The 21,791-nt window shown below is 34.5% G+C and overlaps 2 protein-coding genes across 2 annotated transcripts; one reads left to right on the top strand and one right to left on the bottom strand.

Annotated features, from left to right (window-relative positions):
* Positions 1 to 15,198: 15,198 nt before the first annotated feature.
* On the bottom strand, positions 15,199 to 16,008 carry LOC145126780 (uncharacterized). Its single transcript, XM_079062080.1, has one exon. The coding sequence runs from the start codon at positions 16,006 to 16,008 to the stop codon at positions 15,199 to 15,201; it is 810 nt and encodes a 269-aa protein (XP_078918206.1).
* Positions 16,009 to 18,390: 2,382 nt separating this feature from the next.
* Positions 18,391 to 20,268, top strand: LOC145126153 (uncharacterized). The gene is made up of 3 exons (XM_079061556.1): positions 18,391 to 18,857; positions 19,072 to 19,467; positions 19,596 to 20,268. The coding sequence occupies exons 1-3, from the start codon at positions 18,648 to 18,650 to the stop codon at positions 19,968 to 19,970; spliced, it is 981 nt and encodes a 326-aa protein (XP_078917682.1). The 5' UTR covers positions 18,391 to 18,647; the 3' UTR covers positions 19,971 to 20,268.
* Positions 20,269 to 21,791: the final 1,523 nt, after the last annotated feature.

Genomic DNA, 21,791 nt, shown 5'->3' on the forward strand with positions numbered 1-21,791 from the left:
CATTAACCAAATCCATTTATCCATAAGTAAGGTCATATGGCGGCATTGGGATCAAATGGCGGTGGTCCTTGAAACACATATCATCAACCGAAGAAGCCACAATTAAAGAAAACAAGATATCACCTTATCACTTGTACTACTTGTCTATACAAACCATCTTTTCAATAATTGTTAAAACAAAACCGTTTTTAGATTCGGTTTTTTCGTACAAATATTTATGAAAGGTATTAAAATCTAAAAGCTTACAATTTCTTGACAGGCTTACTGCTCGTGATTGTCAATGTATGGTCCTCACTCCTCGGTCCTCACAATATGCAACTTAAAAATAATTAATACATAAAAGAAGTGAGATTTTTCTCATGTGGACTAGATTAAAGATATAATATGACATTTTTTTTTAATATTTATACAAATAAAGGCAACATAATAAAATATGTACAAATGAAGCCACACTTAAATTTAATTGTTTGTTTAAACAAAATGTTGATTTATATGTATTAATTTTGATTTTTTTTTAAAGACAGACCATTTACTGGTTGAAGTCTATAAAATACCTAAGTATAACAATAATTCAATATAGAACTAAGGAAAAAAAAATAAATAAATGAAAAATAAAAAACCAAAGTAATTAACCAACCTCATATCTATTTGTATCAATTTCATAGTGTGTATTTATGTACCGGGATTATAAAAAAGATCACTTTTTTTTAAATATTTATAGGAAAATCAAATATATCAAAATTCATAATTATTTATCATTTATAATTAACAACATCTATATGGATAGATAAGAAAACATTTTTTTTTTAAATTTAGTTCACATTCACATTATAAATATGAACTATATTAATTCTTTATAAAAGATAATTGACATGTAAGTGGTCACTGTACTCCTTTTATTTCAATAACAATTGATTATTTGATTATTTACCGTATAATTCTTAACATATATTTTCTTTGATAATTAACTTTCAATGTAAATGATCTTCGATCAAAATAAATTGGACTTGCAATGAAACTTGAAAATCAGGTTGTGCAATAAAGGAAAAACAATCAATAATATTTTTTTTTCATAATTCTTTCTTGATTTTCCAACTATATAAGGACATTTGTGTCCAAAACATATAATGATCTTGCAAGATTGTTGATGATAGTTATGATTTTTACAGGAGACATGACTTGTAGGAAATAAATTGGCGGCCATGAAGCAAAATACTTCACTCTACACAATATCCATAGCTGAATTTATATGTTTCCATGAATGAAGTGTTTTATAATTACTTTTATGTATTGAGAGACAATTATAAGGATTTCTTCTTACTATATATATATATATATATATATATATATATATATATATATATATATATATATATATATATATATATATATATATATATATATATATATATATATTAGTTTATAACCCGTGGGAACCACGGTTACAAAATTAATTAAACTTTCATAGTAAAACTTCAAAATTATTAATCAATTATTTTAAATAAATTATTGATTAAGAGATATTTTTTTAGTTATATTAAATAATAATTTTTGATTTAAATAAATACATGACCTTATAATCTGTATTGATTTTATTAATTTTTATTCTAATGCTATTAATTTAATGTAATTAGAGTTGGAAATTTGAAATTTGAAATTTGAAATGAAATTCAATAGGTTGACAAGTGGCATGACATTAATTATGTGGTCCAATAGGGTGATACATGACAAAAGGAGAATAAACATATTCTTTTATTAGAATAGCGATATATATATATATATATATATATATATATATATATATATATATATATATATATATATATATATATAGGCCTAGGTTATTCTATTCAAAATAATTATTGTGTTATTGTATGCATAAATGTGGGCTAATCAAATTTACTTATTTTAAGAAAGTGATTAATATATATTATTGAATTAAATATAATTGAAAATATCATCTTAATTAATTACAAGGGTAATTTAGTCAATTAATATAGATTTAATAAAGGAAAATTGCATTTTTTAAGGGATCATAGATTCTATTAATTTTAAAAAACCGATTTTACGTATTATAAATTTTTTAATTCGGACATTCTGGCAGAATATGTTTATGAATATATTCAAAAATAAAAATATTCTTGAACCATAGATAATAAAAATATTCTTGAACCTAATTCTTGATCATGAATTTAAAAACTTCTTGTAGAATAACAAATCCTTGAACAATCAATTAAAGAATAAAAACAAAAAATACATTATTTATTATAGAATACGGGTAACAATTGTTAAGAATTACATTTATTGTTAAGGAATAAAACTAAAAAACAATCAAAACGGGAAAGAAAACATCAAAATCTAACAACGACTACTACATTCTAAAAGAATAATGTGGTCCGTTTCAAATTTGCGGTCTGTTCTTCAAGCATCAACTTCTGTGATTCCAACAGAATTGGAATTCGTCTTTCCATTCCAAAAGAATTGGAATTCGTGATTCCATTCCAATAGAATTGGAATCTCACCCATATCATCCATTGAATCATCTACATAAACACTCTTCCATTCTCTATTCTTTTCTGCATCGATTCACAATCAATATTAAATACAAAAAAGAAAAATCACCCCTGCATTCCTTCTCTTCTTCGTTTTCAGTCAAGAACACACCACCGAAGTGGATGTTTTATAGTGCAAACAGAAGAGATCAGCAGTTCCTTTCTCTTCTTCTTCTTCTTCTTCCTCTTTCATTTCTGCCAAGAACATCAAGAGACCAACAACCTCTCCCTTTTCCATTCCAACAGAATTGGAATTCGTGATTTCATTCCAATAGAATTGGAATGTCACCAAGATTCATTTTGTTGGAAGGGGATTTTCCTCCTACGTTCCATGTAGCTGAAAAAAAAGTATGTTGAGATTTTTTTTACCTGTTTTGGTTTTCTTGATTGCAGGGGGTTCCCTTTCACAGAAGCTGCCTGTGATCATATAGTATGAAGCTTTTCAGTTACCAAATTAGTGAAATTGAAACAGATACCTGCTTCACTTTTCTTAAACATGAAATGATTACCGAAATTTTGGATGATGAATTGAAACAAATAGTTGGTGTGCAAATAAAAAACAACAAAATTGGTGACTTTGTTTGAAAATATTTCGCCAGAGGTATGCTATTAGATACGTACCTCCACAAACAACATTATCGGCCTGAGATTCATCGGTTTTGCTCTTTATATTGAACCACTTTCAGACTAGTTTCTTCGACCAAGATAACTTCAAAGACGAGAAAAACAACGATTAGTCACAAAAACCCATACAGTAAAAGAAGAATTAAACTCGAACAAGTTCATCTTATGAATGAATTAGAACAAACAATCAAGTAAAATTAAAACTTTGTTGCTTTTGGAATTTGCATCCCTCATTTGTTCTCCCTACCAATTCTTGCAGACTGAAATCTACTCGAAACCAATTCAACCTCCTCGGTTCAGAAACACGTATTGTCGGCAAACCCCTGAGTTAATTAACACAATGTTGATCCTTATAACTGTTGCGGCGTATGTAGATATGAAATCTTTATATGTAATAAAGATAGGGAACCAGAGAAATTAAGGGCACGAGGATCAAAGAGGGACAATCTCCTTTAACGCGATTGCGAGGCAAACATTAAAGTGAGAGAGAGTTTCTTTCTCCAGACACGCCCTCGTTCTTCGCAGCAACAGAAGAAGGAATCGAGGAATTTAAATGGAATAAAGTGCAGGGAAGGACAGAGGAATGGCAATGTTTCCCAGGGCCGACCCAAGGTGGTGGGGGCAAAGTGGGTCAACTGACCGGAAACAGTTGCCCTGTGAATCAATGGGATCACTAACAAAAATACGAACCTGGAAATGACGGTGGTGGCTATATTCTGTTTTGGAGCTAGGGTTAGGGAGGATCGAAGGGGATAAAATACAGTATTGTTTGATTGTTTTAAAAAGGGATAATGGTAGGTCAAAGTAATTACCATAATTATAGGAGTGTATTTATAGAAATTATTTATAAAATTACTAAATTACCTATATTTATTTGTTTGATTATTTATTTATTTTTTAAATTTTGATTGGCCCACATTTATGCATACAATAACACAATAATTAGTTTAAACAAATGAACCTAGCTCTCTCTCTCTCTCTATATATATATATATATATATATATATATATATATATATATATATATATATATATATATATATATATATATATCAAACGACATGTATTGAATGATCCTCGACTCGATCTGTTTATGTGAAAATTGGTCACTTTGTGTTAGATTTTAGGCCTAAATGAAATAAATAACAATGTACTTTCATTTTTTGTAATATATAGTAGTCTACATTAACTTCTTTTTATTACAAGACTAAGACATGCAAAGTACGACCTTTAGATTTCCCTTATATGTGTGTATGGTGACCTCTCCCTTTTGTATTTGACAGATACACCGCCATTTCTACTTACGATAATGTTGGTGATGTACATAACCTTTTCATTTGTAATAATGGTGGGTATATCTTGTAGAAAATCTCTGTAAATAGAAAATCATGGATAAAATTTATGATGTTGAACAAAAATACAATGTTTAAGTATTTTCTAGTAAATTATTTATATAAGTATATTTCTTATGTGTAACGTCCGGTTCCTGGTATGTATTTTAAATAAGAATTATTCGTTTTTGCAAGGGGACTCGACGTGTTGGAGGCCCCAAACTCGTCGAGTAGGAATGAAATATTGTTGGACGCGGGACTTGAAGTCTACTCGATGAGTCGAGGAGCCTCGACTCGACGAGTAGGACTGCCAGTGTGAAATCCTAATTTTTAGGGTTTGCACCCTATTTAAAGACCTTAACACCCCATCTTGGCCTCCTTCATCGCCTCCCTTAGTCAAGAAAACCCTAATTCGAAACCCTAACCCATTGTGAGTGTTCTTGAGCCATTGTTGTGTGTTCTTGGTGATTTTGAAGCTTGAGAAGGAAGAGGAAGCGTGGGGGATCAAGAGGAGACAAGTAGATCTAGAGTTTGTGCTCCATTTCCAGTTCATCTGAGGTATAAATTCTATACCTTGACTATTCATTTACTAGATCTCTTCATGGAGTAGTTTAGGGCTTTATGGAACCATTTTTGGAACCATTCATGGATACAAGCATGTTTGGGGTTGAGACTTCAGATCCAGGATCTTTGAGGGACTCCATGGCATAAAGGTGCCAACTTTATGGCCATGGGAGTCCCATGCACCATAAGAACCACTTTTAGAGCCTTTTTGAGCTAAATAACCCATGTATGAACGTAAAGTTTGTAACTTTACGTGTTATATCGACCCTAGGAGGCCAGATATATGTTTTGGAAGCATTAAGCCCGACTAAAATCGGCTGTATGGAATTAGACTTTGGGGGACTCGACGAGTCATTCTTAGGACTCGGCGAGTTGGGTCGTGGTTCCCCAACATTTTCTGTTACCGAGCAAACTTGTTGAGTCTAGAAGATGACTCAGCAAGTTGGACGTGTCTATGGACTTGAAGATCCAAGAACTCAACGAGTCCAAGGATGAACTCGGCGAGTTGATAGCAAATGTCCCAACATATATGAAGAGGAACTCGAAGAGTTCAAGGACGAACTCGGCTAGTTGCGATCGAAATGCCCCGACTTGTACGGAGGGGAACTCGATGACTTCATGGAAGGACTCGACGAGTTCAAACGGAAAGTCCCGATTCTTTCATAAGGAGAAACTCAGCGAGTTAGAGGGTAACTCGACGAGTTAGATCTCGAGTTCGAGATTCTCCGAATCATGGAACTCGATGAGTTGGCGGACCAACTCGGCGAGTTGAGTCAACCAGAATGTTGACTTGGACTAGAAGGTTGACTTTGACCAGAGTGTTGAGCTTTGACTTGACCGATGACCAGAGTTGACCCTTAAAGGGGTTATGAGAATGATAGAGTAATTAAAGGAGATTGTTATGTATAGGAGTTTGAGAGGAGCTGACCCCAGAGCCGAGGACAGTACAGCTACTACACGACACTCGAGGTGAGTTACCTTCCAGTAGAAGTGGGTCTAAGGCCACAATGTCGGCCCACTAGTAGGAGTTGTTAGTTAGATGATTGTCTTCGTGATAATTGTATGGTATGCCACTATCTATTATGCTTTATGTGCTAGCATGTTATGTTATGGTGTGGTAGTGGTAGGGGTGAAATAGTCCCCAGTTACCGGTTGAAAGATACCGAATGGGAGGCCAGCACCCAGACATGTTAGGCAGTATATGATATATGTATGTATGCCATGGTATTATATGATAGTAGTAGGGGTGGAATAGTCCCCGTATCCGGTCAAAAGAGACCGAAAGGGTAGGCCAACACCCAGATATGCTAGGCAGTATCCGGTTGAAAGAGACCGAAGGGGTAGACCAGCACACAGATATGCTAGGTTGTTACCGGTTGAAAGAGACCGAAGGGGTAGGTCGGGCACCCAGATATGGCTGGCAATATGTTATTGTATGGTATGTGGTATGATGGGGGAACTCAATAAGATTTGTGCTTACGGTTTACAGTTTTTGTTTCAGGTCCTTCTTCTTCGAAGGGAAAGGAGCCGGCACGGTAGCAGCGCACCACACCATTATTTTCCGGACTATGATGTTCTTGGGATTGTACTCTGACATTGTTTTATCATGATATAACTTGACTATTGATACTCTGGTTTTGATGTGAATTGGTACTATGGTTGTTTTCATACAAAAGGTTTCATAATTATTATATTTAAAATGAAAATTTTTGGTCATGATTTTTGGGACGTTACATTATGTTTATTTATGATTGCTTTTTATTTGTATTCATGTTTTGATCTCTAATTTGGATGATCTTGTGGATAACCATTTATGGTTAGGCCTTGAATATTCGATAAGTAGGTGCTATAGAGGTTGCAAATTTATCACAGAGAAATATTTTGTGGAAGTGGGAGCTTATGAGGTTATCAGGAGCAAAAAGGATACGCTCCTCCGTTTGTACAAGTGATGAAAACCGGAAGGAAACCTTAACCCTTTTCACTTGGAAAAAGCATACAAAAAGTTCTGGGCAAAACAAAGGACATCGTTCAAAGCAACTAATCAAGATCGTGGAGGGATGAGCTTGTATAGTAGTGCTTGTTACAAAAAGAAAGTTACATTAGTGTGTGTGTGTGTGTATGTAGATATAGAAATAATTTTTTTTAAAGTATAATCTATTTTTTTATGTCAAAAAAATGAGTAGAGTCTAAGCTTTTTATAATGCTCATGTAGGAGTGAGCGTTTGGACCTCCATATCGGATTGGATCGGGAACCATATTGGGACCGACACCAGATTACAAGAATAGGTCTGTTTATCGGTTCCTTTTATAGTGAAAATGCGGTATGGTTTTATTATTTGTCCCGTTCGTCCGGTTCTAGGTATTGAACCGGTTTGGACCAAAATTTTAAAAGCCTCGACACATTGTAAATTGTGAAACTTTTAAAAGATGTATATCTTATTCATTTGAAGTCGGGTTGACATGAAATATTTTTCAGCATGTATTTTATAGTTTTTTATTTATGTTTAGGCTGTAATATCATCTTTGGATACATATTTAATGAGTTATGATCCCCTGAAGTAGGGATATCAAAGTTGAAAGATTTTTAGCTTTTATTTGTATTTTGTAATCTGTCAAATTTTTAAAAGATGCATATCTCATTCGTTTGAATTCGAATTTACATTATATTTTATTTAGCATGTAGTTTAGAATTCCTACTTGAGTTAATTAGGTTGTAAATGTTATCATTTTTTGTTTCATATTCAATGAGTTGTGGTCTCCCAAAGTCGAGATATCAAATCTGAAAGTTTTCAGCTTTTTAGATATTACTTTAAAGAGTTGCATATGCAACTAATGTTGTACCAGTCCAGTCCAATGGGTAGAAGAACTAGATAGATTGGAACCACTACCAGAACTAGTATGCCTCCACATTATGCCTAGGGTCCACACTTTTCCCTCAAATCAACCTGGTCTGGGAACCGGTTCCGGCTTGGTCAGGTCTAAATGCTCTCCTTTATCCTCATGTCAATAAAGACGGGACATTAAAAAACCCATTTAGCCTGGAACAATATGTAAGTGTTTATTTCTTAAAACTAGATAGATATTGTTCTTGATGCTTAAAATTGAAGTACATTATTGTTCTTTTCGCTTAAAGGCAAAATTATGTTGACGTTTTTTTTTGCTTAGATTAGAAGTATCTTAATATATCTAATCATACTTGTACTAGACATATTGCTTTGGTGAGTGAGTGTACTCAACAAACTAAAGTCTCAGCCCCCTCGAGCAATATAACCCTAGTATACGAGCAAGCCATGTTCGAAAAGGTATTAATTCATAGACGAGGACATGTAAAAGGCATTAGGTGTAAACCTTTTAGAGTGATGAGTTCTAGTACTTACTTTAAGGGGAACTCACATGTACTACACATGTAAATTATTTAACATACTTATTTGGAAATAGGTGGAATAATTTAGGTAAATTATTTAACATACTTAATTTAATGTACTACCAAAGGGCTTCTAGCCCAGCGGTATCCGGTGTTGCTCTCCCTCCTTGAGGTCGAGGGTTCAAGTCCTACTATGGACATAGGTGGAATAATTTAGGAGTAGTTTAGTATATATTTGTATTTTTCCGTTCAAAAATAAATAAATAAATAATTTTTTGGAGAAACTAGTTTATTTAATTTCAAGTTATTTGGCTTTAAAGTCTTATTAAAGGATCGATGAATGCATATAGTTTATGTTGATCATTTGTTATAAACTTTGGTAATTGGTAGCTTGGCTTATTGTAACATTCTGATTCCCAGGTATGAGATTTATGGCTTAAAAGGTAATTTTCCCTTTTGAACTCGTCGAGTTGAAGGCCTCAACTCGACGTGTTGGAAGCTTCCCAACTCGATGAGTTGTGGAGGAAAACTCGACGAGTTGGTGGCTGATTATGAAACCCGAATTTTTAGGGTGTTGCACCCTATTTAAAGGCCTTATGGACTTTAGATGGCCTCCTTATCTGCGCCCTCTGTCCAGAAAACCATAGTTCGTGCATTCTCTCTCATTTGTATGTGTGTGTGTGAGCTTGAGGAGTGTTTCTTGGTGTTCTTTTGGAAGGAGCTTAGAGTTTGAAGAGGCTTGATTGAGAGGAAGGTTGTAGATCCAGAATCTTCTCTGTTGTTGCAACCATTTTGAGGTATAAAGTCGATACCTTGACCATTTATTGCTTAGATCTCCTCCTTGGAAGTTTGTTGTCATTTTTGGTTCATTTTGGAGTCATTCTTGGGTTTGGTCATTTCTTGAAGTTGCCACTTCAGATATGGGCATTTTGTGGCCTCCTTGGGCTTAAAGTTTCAAGCTTTATATAGATCTAGGCTTCCTTCATGTTCTAAGTCCTTGGTTAAGCCATAGTTGAGTGTGTTAGACTCTTGGTGTCATGCATGGACGTAAAGTTAGCAACTTTACGTGGTTTTCCAGCTCTTGGGTACCAGATCTACATTCTTGAGCATTAGAAGGGATGAAAAAGGACTGAATGAGTTAAGCTGGGAAAACTCGACGAGTTGGATCGGGTTTTCCGCTTTTCTGGAAACTGTAGGAACTCGACGAGTTGGCATTTACACTCGACGAGTTGGGTCAACATGGACTGTTGACTTTGACTTTGACCATGGTTGACCAAGTTTGACTTTTGAGAGCATTTTGGGTATTTTGAGGTTTTGATAGAATGGTCATATGGTGGTTGTAGGCTGTTGAGTCCAGACCTGAGTTTTGGAGTTGGATTTCACCGGTTCAGCACTGCTTGTGAGGTGAGTCTTTATCACTATACTTATGGGTCGAAGGCACCAATGTCGGCCATGTTGGATTGTTATCCTGGTTTCTCGTATGCTTGTTGCGGTAGTAATTTGTTAGATCGGTATCCTGGTAGATAGGATGATGTTATGCTTATTGATCTGTATGATCTGCGCTTGCCTGTTAATTGATTATGTGTTTATGAGTTATGTATATGTCGACATGTGTTTGTGTGGTCGGGTTGAGGCGGTCATGCTTTCTGTTGAAGGCCAACAGACCCAGGGCGGTCCGGATAGACTGAAGGCCTTACGAGGCGGTCCAGTCAGGCCGAAGGCCTGGCGAGCGGTCCGGATATGTTGTAGGCCCTGCGAGGCAGTCCAGTCATGTCGAAGGCTCGTGAGCGGTCCAGATAGGCTGTAGGCCCTACGAGGCTATCCAGTCAGGCTGAAGGCTCATTTATGCATGATGTGCTTGTTATGTTTTGTAGTGGTATTTTGGGGGAAACTCACTAAGCTTTGGGCTTACAGTTGTTGGATTATGTTTCAGGTATCTCTGAGGATCGCGGGAAGGCGAAGGCGTGATCGTACACCTCCTCATGTTTTTGTTTCACGATTTTGGGATTTCTCTGATATGAATCTTATTTTGGAAACAGTTTGTAAACAATGATGATTTTGGAATGTTTTAAAAATTAAAATTTTCACGAATTTTATGAGTGTTACATTTATGCTCATACTTTGGTAGTTTAGTATTCTGGTAATTGTTAGTCTACTAATTGATATTTTGTTAAATTGTAGTTTGATATATGTTGAAATTTTGGTAGTTTACTAGTTTAATAGTTTGCTACTATGGTAATTGGTACTTTAGTTTATGTTAATACTTTGGTGTAATTGTTACTTTGATAATTTGTAGTTTTATTTATATTGAATTTTGATAGTTTAGTAGTTTGGTAGTTTGATATTGGCAATTGGCACTTTATTTTTTGTTGATACTTTAGTAGTGTAGTAGTTTGGTAATTATTACTTTAATAATTTGTAGTTTGATTTATGTTGAAATTTTGTTAGTTTACTCATTTAATAGTTTTATACTTTCATAATTGATACTTCAGTTTATGTTGATACTTTTGTAGTTTTTTGTGTCCATTATTTGTAGGTTGATATTTTGATAGTTAGTAGTTTGATATTTTTGTAATTTCATAATTTGATTTATTTTCGTTTTTTGTTCTTATAAGTTTATTAATATACTTATTTATTTGTAACTAGATCCTCTTGTTGCTATTCTTAGTAACCCAGCGTCTAAAACAAGACTTGTAGAAATGATTTGATCGTTGTTGACCCAAAATGATAGTGGAGATAATAGTTATAGGAAACTATAATGAAATGTATGAAAAAATTTATGTTTCATAAATTTTGTTTTTGTGTAACAAATAATTTTACCATATATTATGAATTTTGCAATACGTAATTAATACATTTTCTATATAATTTTTTGTTATGTTTCATTTACTATTTATTTTTGTTTTTCCTGCATTTTTAGTAGTTGTTTTTATGCCTTTATAATTTCAATATTAAAAATAGAGCAGAAGTGGTCTTATTAATAGGGGCAACACTATTTAAGGGACACTAATACATGCAACAAACAAGAGGACCGGTAACATTAGCGTCGACACCAACAACAACGAAAACGGAGTATGTGTTATCAAGATTGAATTGAAAGAATCGAATGAGTTGCAAAATGATCTGTATTCATTAATTGATCAATTGACATACAGACTCATTATATATACAAGAAGGAAAGAAGCTTAACAAATTAACTGTTGCTAACGACCTAACTAACAAAAATCAAACTAAATTACTAAAATTCCCTTGGTTAGTTCTAACACCCCCCTCAATCTGGAGGGTGCGAAAGAAAACCCAGATTGCCAACTGCTTCCTTATGCTTTATACCAGATAAAGACTTGGTGAAAACATCTGCAAATTGGTTATTGGTCGAAACATGAGATAGGTAAATGAGTCCATCTTGTAGTTTTTGACGAACATAGTGGCAGTCAACTTCAATATGCTTAGTACGCTCGTGATAAACTGGATTCTTTGCAATATATATAGCAGCCAAGCTGTCACACTTCAAAGGAACTGGTTGAAGATTAGGAACTTGTAGATCATGAAAAAGCCTTGTTAACCACGCTAATTCAGCACATACGCGCCTCATTGATCTGTACTCTGCTTCAGCTGATGACAAAGAAATGGTAACCTGCTTCTTTGACTTCCAAGAAATAGGAGTACCTCCAAAAAGAACAAAGAAACCACTAACTGATCTACGAGTTGCTGGACATGAAGCCCAATCAGATTCACAATACGCCTCAATATTGAATATTGGCTTGTTATTGAAATATAATCCTTGATGAATAGTTCCTTTGAGATATTGTAGAACATGTAAAGCAGCTTGAAAGTGACTTTGGGCAGGTTTTTGATTAAACTGACTGAGATACTGAACTGTGAAAGATAAATATGGCCTTGTATGTAAAAGGTAATTAAGCTTTCCCACAAGTTGTCTATATTGTGCAACATTTTCTAGTAATTGTGCTTCATGAGAATGTCCATTAAACTTTGAAGGCAATGGTGTGGCAGCAGGAACACAATCACTCATGGAATATAAAGCAAGAAGTTCTTTAATAAACTTTTGTTGGTGAACAACTATACCAGAAGAAATGTGATTAAATTCTAAGCCAAGAAAATAACCAATGTTGCCAAGATCTTTTATCTTAAAAGTATCATCTAAAAACTTCTTAAGGGCTGCAATTTCTTCTGAATCATTGCTAGTGATTAGAATATCATCAACGTAGACAACAACAATTATAATGAGATCATTAGTATGCTTGAGGAAAAGTGAATGATCATTTTGAGAGTGTTTATACCCTTTAGTATATAAGGCAGAAGAGAGTTTGGCATACCACTGACGAGAAGCTTGTTTCAAGCCATAAAGAGACTTGTTTAACTTGCAAACTAATGTAGAAGTGCCAACGTCTAAACCATGAGGAATCTTCATGTAAACCTCTTCATGAAGCTCTCCGTGAAGGAAAGCATTGTTCACATCAAATTGTTGTATTGGCCACCCTCTTTTGAGAGCAAGAGAAATAAGACACCTGATAGTGGTAAACTTCACAGCAGGAGAAAATGTCTCATGATAATCTATCCCTTCCTTTTGTGTAAAACCTTTGGCAACTAATCGGGCCTTGTATCGTTCTATAGTGCCATCAACCTTGTACTTAAGCTTGTAAACCCATTTGTAGGATATAGGACGTTTACCCTTAGAAAGTTTAACAACAGTCCAAGTATTATTATGATGTAGTGCTGTTAATTCCTTTTGCATAGTATCCTCCCAATTAGGATTTCCTTTTGCTTGATTGTAAAACATAGGCTCAGTCTCATAAGAAGTTGCATTGAATGCAAGGGTAAAACGGTCATTTGATGGAATAGAATAGTTTGAAGTATTCTGAAGGATACAAAGATTAGTGATAGTATGAGAACAATCACTAGTATCAGATGAAGCAAGATTACAAATGAAATCCTTGAGATGAGATGGAGGATGCCTTGTTCTGACAGGTCTGATATTATGAGCTGGATTATGTGCTTGTGCATTATGGTTTGGGGCATGTAAAACTTCATCAACTTCAGAAGAAGAATCAATAATGACAGGAGTGGTAATTGTTTCTGTTAAGACAGTTGGGTCTTCAACACAAGCATTAGGCATATATGTAGGTGATGAAGTTGATGGTTGCGGGGAATGGAGTGAATGTAAATGGAATATATGCTCAAAGAACTTAATATCCCTAGTAACAAAAATTTGTTTACTTTCAAAATTCATCACTTTGTAAGCCTTTTGAGAAGAAGGGGATCCAATAAAAATACAAGCTTGACATCGGGGCATGAACTTGTCCCTTCCTACTGCAGAAGTGGCAACAAAACATAAACAACCAAAGGATCTTAAATGATTAAGATCTGGTTTCATTCCATGTAACATTTCAAAAGGAGACTTCAAATTAATAACTTTAGTTGGCATTCTGTTTATAAGATAAACAGTTGTTTTCACACATTCCCCCCAATAATTTGTGCTTAAGCCTGCTTGAAAATATAATGCTCGTGCAATCTCAAGAATGTGTTTATGCTTTCTTTCCACAATTCCATTCTGCTGTGGAGTGTAAGAAATTGATTTTTGATGAATGATTCCTTGAGAAGAATAGAATTATATGCCTTCATTACTACTTCCCAACTCATAGGCATTATCAGACCTGATCACTTTTGTTTTATTTGAAAATTGAGTTTGGACAAACTTGACAAAATCCTTGATAAGAGTTAAGGCATAACTCTTATTGTTAAGAAGATGTATCCAAGTATTTCTACTGCAATCATCCATAATTGTTAAGAACAATTTATGTCCATCATGAGAAGGATGTTTATAAGGACCCCATAGATCAACATGAACTAAGTCAAAAATGCCCTTGGATTTGGAATGGCTTAAAGGAAAAGGCAAACGAGATTGTTTGGCCTTGGAACAGATTAAACAAGGGGAATCATTATGATAATCAGAATGAACGAGAGAAAGATTCTTTAAAGTTTCAATTGAAGTATGACCAAAACGATTGTGCCAAAGTATTACATCAGAATTGGAATTACACTTATTTGAACAAAAAGACTGTTTGAATACAGAGAAACTGAAAGACAAACTAGACTTAAGAGAATGATGATGAAAAACATATAGATCATTGATGCGATTCCCTAAGATTCCAAGTGCAATTTTACTCTTCATCAAAGGGTCCTGCATCAAACAATATCTATCAGTGAACAAGAAGAAGGTTTGAAATTGAGATGCAAGTTGAGAAACAGATACAAGATTGTATTTGAATCTTGGAACATACAATACTTTGTGAAGGACAATGGAATCATGTATTGTAACATCACCATAAAATTCAACAGATGCATCATGTCCATCAGGCAATCCAATCATGTGAGGCTGATGTAATTTATGAAAAGTAGAGAAAAGTTCTTTATTAGAACACATGTGATCAGTGGCTCCGGTATCAACAATCCATGATAAATGAGGGTGTAAAAGATTTTATGATTTGTAAACATTTGCTGCAAAATGTTTAAAAGAAAATGATTTACCTTCCTTTTCCATAACATCAAGTTTCATAGAGGTATTTGCTTGACTCATAGAGGAAGAGGCAATGTTGCTAGCATTGAATAGTTGAAGAAGATGGTTGTATTGTTCTTCAGTAATACCAATATCTGATTTAGTAGCAACATTCTGAGCCATAGATTTAGGTTCTTCTTTCTTGCCTTTTGTGAACTTAAAATTGGAAGGAAAACCGATTATCCTATATCATTGAGACTTTGTATGGCCAGACTTCTTGCAATGATTACAAATCAATTGCTTCTTGTTGATTTGAACATCAGATGAAACATGCATGGCTATAGAATCAAGGTTAATCTGAGAATTGTTAGTTATACCTCTCTGTTGTTCTTCTTGAATGATCAAAGAATATGCAGTTGAGACGCTAGGAAGAGGTTTCATCATCAATATTTGGCCACGAAGTATCTTGTAACTATCATTCAAACCCATCAATAGTTGTATTAGACGCTGTTCTTCAAGGAATTTGTGAATAGCAGCAGCAGATTCACAGGAGCATGGAGGAAAATTTTGAACGATGTGAAGCTCATCCCAAATCTTTGTCAATTTGGTAAAGTATGATGAAAAATTTTCAGATCCTTGAGACAACGAAAAAATCTGTTGCTGAATTTGATAAAGAAGAGCTCCATTTGATTGTTCGTAACGTTGATTGAGTTCATTCCAGATCTCATATGCAGTTTGTAAGAATAGAACGCTTTCAGCAATATTTTTGGACAACGAGTTGAGAAGACAGCTAATTACCATGGAATTAGCTCTGTACCAATTAAGATAATTGGGTGAAGAAGTGAGAGGTTTTGAAATAGTTCCATCAACGAACCCCAATTTGTTCTTTGCGGATAAAGAAATGATTATGGATCGTTTCCATGAGTTGAATCCATTTCCATCGAATGGAGTAGTAACAAGTAAGAAATTGGGGTTATTAGATGATCCTATGAAGTAAGGGCTTGAATGATCAATGGACAAATTAGATGAACCAGAAGAATTAGATTGTGATTCAGCCATTGAAGAAACAAAAAAAAACAAAAAACAGAGTATGAATCAGATGAAAAATTGAATCAAAAGATGAAGAATCGGATCATGTAGCTCAGATACCATGTTATCAAGATTGAACTGAAAGAATCGAATGAGTTGCAAAATGATCTGTATTCATTAATTGATCAATTGACATACATAGTCATTATATATACAAGAAGGAAAGAAGCTTAACAAATTAACTGTTGCTAACGACCTAACTAACAAAAATCAAACTAAATTACTAAAATGCCCTTGGTTAGTTCTAATAGTATGAGCGACAAGCATTAGCAGCGACATATTAACGACAACATATATGTGGTGCCGCTAAAGGAAATAGCAACAATTTATGAGACTATTAACGGCGACATGAGTTGCCAATTTTCCATTAAATCTTGTACTTCATTGTATGGTTTAATGGAGATTAAACTATCATTAAACATGTAATCATGTTGGCATTCTTTAACCCATTATACTTGTCGTCCAATTCCTTCATGAATGGCCTAAAGAAAATATTCTAAATATAAAATCGAAAATGTATGTTATCAACAAATGAGATTTAAGTTTTAAACTGTAAGTTTTAAAGGTTAAGAAATCCGTACCCATATTAATGGATGTTTTCGAGCCTAATCGGGCTAAAACCCTATCTATCGGGGGTCATCTTACTTTATTGAGATTTGTGCTTGGTAGTTTGGGTTCTTATTTTATGTCAGTTTTTGTGAATCTTGTGTTAGTTTGAAAATTTCATGATCGTATCGTGCTCGGTTCTTTTAGGGTGTAGATTTAGGAGATTGAAAGTTACATTGGGCGAGGTGCGGTAAAGTTGTGGGTAGTCGTAGTGACGGGGATTAGGTATTGGTAGCTTGTTTGCGCTTAATGGGGCAATGCTTTTTAAGTGGCGGTGGAGATTTTTTTAACTCTTCGGAGTGTTTGTGGATGCAGGTAGTTAAAGTTCTTTATGGTCAGGATAGTGGGTTTAGATCTTTGGTCCCTTCTAGGACCAACTTTGGGTCGTGGGTTGGAATTCTGAAGGCGATTCATCAATTGAGGGATCGGGTTCAGGATTTGGTTTCTCTTTACCAGATTAAAGTTGGTGATGAGAAGTACATAGATTTTTGGAATGACATTTGGATTGGAGATTGACCTTTTCTATCTCTTTTCAAAGGATTTACGGTTTGGATAAATCTAAGGATGGGGTAGTGGTGGATCGTTTCATGTCGGCTTCTTTCATGTCTTTAGATACTTCTGATGTTTTCTCTATTTCTTCGGCTACGGTTTTTTTTGGACAATGTCTCTTTTATGGGGGATTGTTGAGAAACTGTGGAATTCTTGGGTGCCGGTCAAGGTTAATATTTCCATGTGGATGATCGTTCAGGGAGAATTCCTACTAGAGAAAGGTTGTCAGCTAATGGGATAGAGGTGGAGTTTATTCTTTGTCCGATTTGTGTTTCTCACGTCAAGATAGTAGATCATATTCCTGCAGAGTGTGTTGATTTAAGATCTCTTTGGTTTCAGATTGCTTTTTGGTGGGATTTAGAGGTCCTGAAAAATTTGTCTTCGTCTTCTCTTACTTCGTAGTCGGATATGGTTCCTCCTTTTTCGGAATTGAACCTCCCTAACGAGCATTCTGGACCAGCTTTCGTTCACTGACTAATCTTTGCAAACATTAGACTTTGTCTTATGTCTTGGAGTCACTGCAGATGAACCTCCATAATCACATGGGTTAGTAGTGTTATTATTTGAATATAGGTCAATAGGTTAGTTCTAAAAGGAAAATGTTTGATGTAGTGGTTGTTACCGATTTTTGGATCATTTGGAGTTACAGAAATGCTACAATTTTTGAGACGGTTGCTCCAAAGAAATCAACTCTTTTTGATGAAGTTGTTACTATTTTATTTTTTATGGATTTCCAATATGTGTAACAAGAATACTTTGAATTGGGTTCAGTCCCTGCTTGCACTGTTTTGTAATGTTTTTCCGCTTGTTAGTTGCCTAATAATATTTGCCCTTCCAAAAAAATGAATGTTTTCGAGCCTTAATTGGCTCCGTCATTAGGTGCGAGTGCAACCGTAATGACTAGCTTTGGCATAGTAGAATGAGGTTCAACTTCACGATTGTTTTTAACTTGCATTTTTTTTAAATTTATTTTCTTGAAAAAATGAAAAAGTAAAGCTGATCAGGTAGTCTAGAAAAACACAAAAAGTAGAGAAATGTCTCTTGTTACCAAAAACTAAACAAATGGTGGATCATGTGAAGGTCTATCACAAAATGTATATATGTGTGGCTCCAGCTTTATCTTGTCAAATATATCATGTTTTTTTTTCAACTGGCACAGAATTAGCATTTTGCAGATAGGGTTTGTCAATATATATTAGGGTTGTGTGGCTTCTTTTTTGCCTTTAAACTTCTTCATTGGTTGATATATAACGCATACAAAACACCGAAAACACACACAGATATACATATATAACTTATGCATATATTCATGTTTCTTGAACTCATCTGAATGCATTAACCAGCTGCAACCAAAGAGTGTGTGCACACCCCCTTTACTTTCTGGTTCTAAAAAGTGGAGTTTACTCGACCCTTTGTATGTTTTTTTTTCTGTGTTCACATCGATCGATATATAGATGACTCCGATTTTCTTAAACTCGACGTCTAATGATCATTACAATGAGCACCAATTCTTTAGCCCTAGTGATCAGCACATTGAGCACCAGTTCTTGAGCCCTAATTCTCAAGCTTCTTCTTCTTCCAACTCTCTCACTTGCCATCTTTTCTTCAACCCTAATGATCAAGATCGTGTTTTTGATAGAGAATCACATCCATCACAACTTGAGGTAATAGAGATGGGGTTGATTTTTCATGAATTATAAATAGGTTTTTCTTGGATTTTTATGCAATTCACCAATCAAGAATCTTCTTCATTCCAAATTTCTTGAACAGTTCTTTCTTGACTTGAAAAGGGGTTTTCTTGGCTTTTTGTGCAATTTCCAAAACAAGAATCTTTTCCGTTCAAGGTTTTCTGATCATTTGTTTCTTGATGCTATGTAGGATGATAACTTTGGATCACAAGCATACGATAATCTTCATGTAGAGAATCAAGATGAGGGAGACAAGAACATTGGTGGGCTTAAATTTTCGTTATGGAAGAGGGAAACTTATGATCATATGAATGACGAAAATCAAGTGAAGTGGATGTCTTCGAAGATGCGAGTAATGCTTAAGATGAAGAAGTCCGATCCAGTGAAGCTAAACACCTTACTGAAGCTTGAAGATCATCAAGATCATAAAGAAGTGGCATCGTCTCCATTAATGGAAGAAAATGCTAACTCAAACTCGTCCAATAGTACTTCGTCAAACAACAATATCACTATCCCAGTTAGGGTTTGCTCTGACTGCAACACCACCAAGACTCCTCTATGGCGTAGCGGACCTCGAGGTCCTAAGGTATGCTCAAGTTCTTACAGCACAATTAAAAATCGATGAGAAGTTATGATTTTATACTAGACCCTTTTATCACCTTTTCTCTTTGTTTAAACTTAGTAACGTGATTTTTCATGTTCTTTCTTGTGCAGTCACTCTGCAATGCATGTGGAATCCGGCAACGGAAAGCCAGGAAAGCATTGGCCGCCGCTGCCGCAGCAGCGGCAGAAACTGGAAAAGTTGTTTTTGATGATAAACCAACCTCATTGAAAGCTACAAAAGTTCTGCATAAAGATCATAAGAAACCAAACAACGGTTACATTACAAAGTACAAGAAACGACAATACTCGCAGCAAATAAGCACAAACCCATCGCCATCTTCGTCTACTCCAACACGAAAGAACTGTGTTGAAGAATTCTTAGTAAGCTTAAACAAAAACTTAACATTTCATCGAGTGTTTCCACAAGATGAAAAGGAAGCTGCAATTCTGTTGATGGCACTTTCTTGTGGTTACGTTCATGAATAGATTGAGTTTCTTTTTTTCTTTTTTTTTATAATTCATCGGGAGTAATTTTGTCTAATTTATGTTTTTGCAAGTGAGCTATAGCTATTCAGAATTTTAATATGTATTTTTCAATTAGCTAAAATAGGGTTAATCATAGTTGTGTGATAAGAACTTTGAGAGACTTAATAATAATTCCAACAGATGGAATAGTAAAAAATTAGTGTGTGTAAACCATCTGTTAGGTTATAAGAATATGATAATCAAATTGCTGATGGATCAAGTTATTTAATTGTTTTATATATTTACATATTTAGTTACAGTGATGGTTTAAACTTTAAATCACATCCGAAATAATTAAACTTCAATATATCTTATTGACGACTTTTTTACACTATACAATATCAACCCAAAATTGCTGATGGATAGGGGTGTAAACGAGCCGAGCCGAGCCCGAGCCTGACCAAGCTCGAGCTCGGCTCGTTTAATTTTGAGGAAGCTCGAGCTCGAGCTCGATTCGAGCCTTAAAATGAAGCTCGAGCTCGGCTCGTGAACAATTTAGTGGGCTCGCCAGCCTAATCGAGCCTAAACGAGCATATATATATATATATATATATATATATATATATATATATATATATATATATATATATATATATATATATATATATATATATATATATATATAGGCTCGTTTAAGCTCGTTTAGGCTCGCGAGCCCATGAATTGAAGCTAGGCTCGAGCTCGTTTAATAAACGAGCCTCGTATTTAGGCTCGAGCTCGGCTCAGGCTCGTTTAATTCGATCTCGAGTCGAGCTTTTAACGAGTCGATCCCGAGTAGCTCACGAGTAGCTCGGCTCACTTACACCCCTACTGATGGATCAAGTTATCTAAATGTTTTCATATACTTACATATTTAGTTACAGTGATGGTTTAAATCAGGTCCGAAATAACGAAACTTCAATATATCTTATTGACGCATTTTTTTACACTATATAGATGACAATATCAACCTTAATTAGGGTGTTTGTGGTGCACTATTGTGTCGTTTAATTAGAGTCGAAACCACACCGAATGGTTTGGACTTTTTAAAAGCTGCACCGTGAAAATTCTAAATTGCATTATGAAATACGGATTGGTGGAAACGATTTGAAAAATGGTTTAGATTAATATTTGTATATAATTGTTCACTTTAAGATTTTTATAGTTTATTGAGAATATTATACACCATCTATCCACATAGCCAAATCTATGATAACCAAAAAACTTTAAATATGTTACATGTTAATAACCAAATCAAATCCCTTAGATATAGGGAGGATTCCAATGTTATGTGATTTTTATAATTCAACAATGCACCATTAAGGCTATGTTTGGCGTGCTAGCTGAAAAACTAGTTGATAGCTGAAAAACTAGCTGTTAAATAAAAAGCTAGCTGATAGCTAAAAAGCTAGCTGATATAAAATAACATTTGGTAAAACTAGCTGAAGCTGAAATATATAAAATTACATAAAAAGACATGTAAGAGTATTGTTTCTATAATTAATTAAGGAGTATATTTGGAAAATTTTAAAAAAGCTCCTAAAAAGCTAGTCTAAGTAGCTTTTCAAAAAGCTAGCTTATAGGCTACTTTTTGGCTTACCAAACATAACAACATAAAAAAGCTCGAAAAATAAGCTAACTTATCAGCTAACTGTGGCGCACCAAACATAGCCTAAATATACTAGGAAAATCATCAAACTTGGAGGAACATATCAAAACGAATCCAAAAATTAAATGAACAAAGCAAAATGATATGATTAAAACCAATCTTGAAACACATGTTTATCAAAAACATATGTTTAT

The sequence above is a fragment of the Lactuca virosa genome, chromosome 7, assembly GCF_052849685.1.
Source record: "Lactuca virosa cultivar CGN04683 chromosome 7, Lactuca_virosa_CGN04683_v6, whole genome shotgun sequence".
Classification (NCBI taxonomy): domain Eukaryota; kingdom Viridiplantae; phylum Streptophyta; class Magnoliopsida; order Asterales; family Asteraceae; genus Lactuca; species Lactuca virosa.

Excerpts from the sequence above, each read along its gene's own strand:
- LOC145126780 (XM_079062080.1), bottom strand. The coding sequence starts at position 16,008 with ATGGCTGAATCACAATCTAATTCTTCTGGTTCATCTAATTTGTCCATT.
- LOC145126153 (XM_079061556.1), top strand. The coding sequence starts at position 18,648 with ATGACTCCGATTTTCTTAAACTCGACGTCTAATGATCATTACAATGAG. Across the intron at positions 18,858-19,071 it reads CACATCCATCACAACTTGAG|GATGATAACTTTGGATCACA; the intron begins GTAATAGAGATG and ends GATGCTATGTAG. Across the intron at positions 19,468-19,595 it reads GCGGACCTCGAGGTCCTAAG|TCACTCTGCAATGCATGTGG; the intron begins GTATGCTCAAGT and ends TTTCTTGTGCAG.